Source organism: Lolium rigidum, chromosome 4 (assembly GCF_022539505.1).
Source record: "Lolium rigidum isolate FL_2022 chromosome 4, APGP_CSIRO_Lrig_0.1, whole genome shotgun sequence".
Taxonomy (NCBI): Eukaryota; Viridiplantae; Streptophyta; class Magnoliopsida; order Poales; family Poaceae; genus Lolium; species Lolium rigidum.
The window spans coordinates 84847055-84852800 of record NC_061511.1 but is presented as its reverse complement, the minus strand read 5'-3'; the positions used below and the strand labels follow the sequence as shown (position 1 = coordinate 84852800).

The window sequence follows — 5746 nt, the reverse complement described above, 5'->3', positions numbered from 1 at the left end:
TATATAATTATATAGGCATGTCAAATGTGATCTGTTTGAAAGATGATTAAGGGTACTTGTATTACAGTATGCCTAGGTGAATTGATATTTCAACCACTTATCATGGTAATAACTACTAAGCAAATGCAAATTTATTTTTAGTACATATATATATTGTCCCAATCGTCATATATGGGTCTACAAGATTAGGTCGTTGGCATTGACCGTGCTCTGGTAAATGGTTTTCCATAATATCTCCAATAAATGTCTCTATTACCATGAAATGAAGAGTTAAACACTTAATTTTTGCCATAATAGACCTTCAAAAGGAGGATGTACTTCAAAATCTTGAAAAGAGTAGTTGTAAAAAGGTGAATGTAGTTCTTAAATTTTAACTAAAATTTTCTGAGAATACAAATAAAACCAGCATTGAAGTTTCCTAATTTATATGCATATTTAATATAACTATTTTGAAAATTTATCTTTAGCATCCTAGAAAATCTTTAGTTATTTTAGAATACATTTTGACGAAGTATACTTTTCAATATTATGCGTTTATATTTTTTACACATCAATTTTCGCATGCTTTATATTTAATGTATGGCTAGAATTTTTTTTGAAAGGCCGTGGCGAAAGCACGGGTATTCACCTAGTATGCACTAAAATCAAAGAATTTCAGGGATTTTAACAGCAACAACAAACCAGGAACCCGAGCTCCCGACCCGATTCCTCCGTCCCCGTCCCTTCTCCCTCCCAAGGGAAGTCCCACCCGGATCTCGCGCGCGCGCGGCGGGAGACCCATCCCCACAGAAGCTTCTAGAAGCCGCCGCCCATTCCACCCCCTCATCCGCGCGGATGAGCGGCGCCTCGGCCCCCCTCCCCTACTCGATGCGAGATGTGGACGGCGGCGCCTACAACAACGCCAAGTTCCGCCAGCGATCTCGCCTCAAGGTGCCCACGCGATCCACTCGCCCATTTCCTCTTGTGAAACATTATACGGCGGTCCGTAGATTGACTTGCCACGGAACCTAGTCTCCGTTGCGTTTGCTGTGGTGATCTCGAAACCAGTGCCGCGCTGGGGCGGCTGGATTCGTTTACGCTATTCGATCGGTCTATTTCCGTTCAGTATGCAACGGTTTTTAGGGGTTCGTGTCCTTGGATCTGTGGATTTACCTACTGCCGAGTTCGTTTTAGTTAGCAACTTAGCATGGTCGTCTCTGCCCTTAGAGTCGTGGGAACAGATTTGGCCTGTTGATTTGGTTGTTTGGATCGCTGTAGCTTGTGGTCTTGAGCTGCTGCCTTTTGTTTCTTGATCTATTTGAGTTTGCTAAGTTAAATGAATCAAGTGCTAATTCTGTTGCATCAACAGTTGTGTGGTGCATCTAAAAAAAAAACAGTTGTGTGGTGAAGAATTCAAAATGTTGGTAATCATCTCCATCGGTTTTGTCACCGTAAACGAAACGGCTTCCACTGGCATCAAAATAGTCGGGACTTACCATTACTGGGGGAGGTAATGCTAGTTAATTGAGTGCTAGAACCATGTCAGATTATTGCTGGAAGTGTTTATAAATCATGCCATCCACTGAACTAACAGGGGACATTGCTAGGCAAATAATCCTATGACTCTATGAGACCTGCTCTGTAGCAATGGGGTCATATTAACAACTGAAGAATTATTAGTATAAAATTAGTGAATAATTTCTAAGAATCATGGGTGCTAAGTGACACCAGTTCCATACTTGCAGCTCCATCGCTGCTCTGAACTAGTTTTGTTAAAACTGCATTACCCGAGCACGTTTCTTGACATAATTTAGAGCAAAATCCAACTTTTACCCTCTAATTACGATATTGTCAGAGCATTTATCCCGTTTTAAAAACTTTCCAGTTTTTACCCTTCAGCTGTCACATTGTGACATCTTTTACTCCATTTTATTACTTTCCCCAAGCTGAAAAGCAAGATCCACTTGTTAGAGCAACTCAGACAAGTGTACTTGTCAGGGCCTTAGGGGGATAGCAAACTATGTCTATTTTTCTGAAACTCCATCAAATTCAGTTAAAGTCTGTAAAATTTGTCCTTTTTCCTGATCAGGTGCGGGTAAGCTGCAAGAAGCTGCTCCTGCACCATATCGGGTACAGCCCTAGCAATAAGGGTCTCAGTTGTCCGCCTAGTTAGCTGCCAGCCTGCCACGTCATTCTTACACTTGGTTCCGCCTTGTTAGTCTGGGCAGAATAATAAAATGGGTTAAAGCCGTCACAAGGTAATAAATGATGTGTCCAATGTGGCAAGATACTTTAAACGGGGTAAACATTGTCAAAAGGCTGCAAGAGGGGGTGAAAATTGGAATTTGCTCTAGTTATGAATAGTGTTGGATGTGCTAGTTAAAGTTTGTTTGATTCACTAGACTGAAGTCTACACATTGTAATTGGTTTTCTTAAATATTGAATTTTGTACAGTGCATTGCTAAACCTGGTTTTATACTCTTTGCACCTTGTAGATGAACTGTTGTAATTTAATTCATTGTGTTTATGTGTCTTTCTTTTCTGATGATGGATCATATTGGTAGCTACTACACGCTAATTCACATCAGTTTTCTGTTCTTGCCATACAGAATGTTTATGTACGAAATGTTTATGTATTGTTTTGTGCATATTATTTCTTTTATCTGAGAATTCTTATTTCTCCTTTGTAGATGGCTACTCAGGCCCTTATTTCCAAGAGCAGCCATTACCAATGTGGAAAATTTACCCTTGGGAAATTCTTGAGTCTTTTAATGGTTTCTGGCTTAGTATATTTGCTTGTGCACAAAAGTTCAGAGGGTTTTGTATCTGGTGAGCTCCATGACAAAGTACAGAGTAGACATGCCAGTAAAGATTCTCCCAATATTCGTACGTTTTGGAGAAAGCCGCCAAGGCTACCTCCTCGTCTTCCTCCAAATGAAATGTATAAAAATAGTTCAACACTTCACCAGTCCCCTCCATCTGAATGGACATCAAGACAGAAGAAAGTTAAAGAAGCATTCGAGCATGCATGGTCTGGCTACCGAAATCATGCAATGGGTTATGACGAGCTTATGCCTTTGAGTCACAGAGGTGTAGATGGATTAGGAGGTTTAGGTGCCACTGTCGTGGATTCTTTAGACACTGCGATAATAATGGGTGCTGATGATGTTGTGTCTGAAGCATCAAAATGGATTGAAGACAACCTAATGAAAAAGATCAATGAGAAAGGACAGGTCAACTTATTTGAAACTACTATACGTGTCTTGGGAGGGCTCCTTAGTGCATATCATTTGAGTGGCGGAGACCAAGCTGGAGGAGGTGATTCTGGGATACCAGTGACACCTAAGAAAACTAATCCAGATCGTCTTCTGGAAGTCTCAAAGGATTTAGCAGACAGGTTATTATTAGCTTTTACATCAAGCCCAACAGCCATACCTTATAGTGATGTTGTTCTTCGTGATCGCTCTGCACATGCATCCCCTGATGGCTTAAGCAGTACCTCTGAGGCTACAACATTGCAACTGGAGTTCAGTTACCTTAGCAGAATATCAGGAGATCCTAAGTATGACTTAGAGGCAATGAAGGTGTTGGAGCATATGCGAACACTCTCAACAGTGGAGGGTCTGGTGCCTATTTACATTAGGTATGCATAGCTTCAACTCTGCTATCTTCTGCAACTATGTAAACTTTGCCTGCCATCATATTCTATTGCATTTTTTCTGTCATCAGAAACATTAAATTGTGGAAGAAATGATCATGTTCTTATTCTTGTCTTCTTGTATGCAGTCCCTACTCTGGTCAATTTAGCGGAGAAAATATTCGACTAGGATCTCGTGGTGATAGTTACTATGAGTACTTATTGAAAGTTTGGGTTCAGCAAGAAAATTATCGTAACACTAGCTTGAAATATCTATTTGAAATGTATACGGAAGCGATGAGAGGGGTCAAACATCTTCTTGTTCGAAAAACTACACCAAATGGATTGGTTTTTGTTGGGGAGCTTCCCCATGGACGGAATGGTGCTTTTAGCCCAAAAATGGATCACCTGGTATGCAACTCATTAAGCATCTATCACCTTTTCTCTTTAATTAGAACCACATAATCTTGTAATCTCTTATTTTTGTGAGCAACCTTTTTACCCTACTTGTGGTGCTCACTATCTAGTGTTCCTTGAGAATGAATGATGTCATGTCTTTATTCCGCAGGTTTGTTTTCTTCCTGGTACCCTTGCTCTAGGTGCAACAAAGGGTATCACCAAGAAAAAGGCTCTCGAAAGTAATCTTTTAACTAAAGAAGACATCGAAAATCTTCAGCTTGCTGAAGATCTAGCTAAAACATGTGTTGAAATGTACTTCGTGACTTCTACTGGACTTGCTCCTGAAATTGCTTATTTTCACATTGAGGTAAGCACTTCTGAGCTATGGAGTATCCAAACATACTCTTGAGCTATCCACATAACTTCATTTTATCTTATAATTTAACATCTGTTTGACTTTGGATGTTACAGGGTAATGAAGGTGGACCTGATGGCGGGAACAAAAGTTCAGAATATATTAATGACATCACAATCAAACCTCTTGATCGTCACAACCTTTTACGCCCAGAGACTGTGGAATCTCTATTTGTTTTGCACAGAATCACAGAAGATCCAAAGTAAGATTTTTGGGGTCTCATATAAAATCAGGCTGCATACTGAGTTCCGTCATGCTATTAAATGGTAGTTGCTTATTATTATTTAAAAAAAATCTGTATCATGTGCAGGTACAGGGAGTGGGGTTGGCAAATTTTTAAGGCCTTTGAGAAGTATACAAAAGTTGATTCTGGTGGTTATACATCACTAGATGATGTCACAAGCCTGCCTCCTCCTAGGAGAGACAAGATGGAAACTTTCTTCCTGGGAGAAACATTGAAGTACTTGTATTTGCTGTTTGGTGAAAGCAATATTCTTCCACTGGATAAGTATGTATTCAATACAGAGGCCCACCCACTTCCAGTTATTCGGTCTGCGGCACAGGTCTCAGATACCGTATAGCGTCGAAGTATGTCACTGTTGTACTTAGTGTAGTGTTGTGAGAAAAGTAACTAACAGAAACATGAGAAACTCAAGAAATATGTTTGCGGACAACTAGATTGGAACAAGGAGGGCGCAATTCCATGACAGTAGCCTTCTGGATCTTTATGCTTGTGCTGCAGGCACTTCAAGTGGCACCAAAATCATTCTTGGAAGAAAGCTCACAGATGTGTCATGTTCATAGTTTGATCTGGAGATTTGTACTTGTATTTATCAGAAATCATATATCTTCTCTAAACTGTGCAATCTGAAACCTGCAATTTTGAAATTACTTGGTGGCAACACCAAGATTTTATCTTCATGTATCTACTATCATATGTCAGCCATCCCACCCTCTTATACAATATATCTCACCAAAGTTTGTCCATGCCTACCTGGTGAGTGCAACTATGATTCTTATGCTTCTTTATTATCTCGAGCTATTCCTTGTGCATAGCTCTTTGCACAGTTAGTTTCTTCAGCTTACTCTTTATTTTTGCATTAAGATGAGTACTGTAGAGATTCTTGGTTCTCAAATTATACCAAATATCTTCAAATTAAATATTTTTGATTGACATCCATGTTATTACATTAGTGGCTACCGGGAATATTTGTTATAACTTTATGATATGCTGCTACGCTAGTTCAACTGTATTATATCTTGATACTGGAGGAGGATCTGCTACTCTCAGTGTTTGGATACTCCGTAGTACTCTC

The 5746-nt window shown here is 39.8% G+C and overlaps 1 protein-coding gene across 1 annotated transcript; it reads left to right on the top strand.

Annotated features, from left to right (window-relative positions):
- The first annotated feature begins 725 nt into the window (after positions 1-725).
- On the top strand, positions 726-5355 carry LOC124649244 (mannosyl-oligosaccharide 1,2-alpha-mannosidase MNS3-like). Its single transcript, XM_047188896.1, has 6 exons — positions 726-930; positions 2670-3622; positions 3766-4027; positions 4185-4382; positions 4487-4632; positions 4741-5355. The coding sequence occupies exons 1-6, from the start codon at positions 835-837 to the stop codon at positions 5009-5011; spliced, it is 1926 nt and encodes a 641-aa protein (XP_047044852.1). The 5' UTR covers positions 726-834; the 3' UTR covers positions 5012-5355.
- Positions 5356-5746: the final 391 nt, after the last annotated feature.

Bases quoted from the DNA above. Each gene is read 5' to 3' on its own strand.
- LOC124649244 (XM_047188896.1), top strand. From the start codon at position 835: ATGAGCGGCGCCTCGGCCCCCCTCCCCTACTCGATGCGAGATGTGGAC. The intron at 3,623-3,765 runs GTATGCATAGCT...TCTTGTATGCAG, and splicing joins CTGGTGCCTATTTACATTAG to TCCCTACTCTGGTCAATTTA. The intron at 4,383-4,486 runs GTAAGCACTTCT...TGGATGTTACAG, and splicing joins TTGCTTATTTTCACATTGAG to GGTAATGAAGGTGGACCTGA.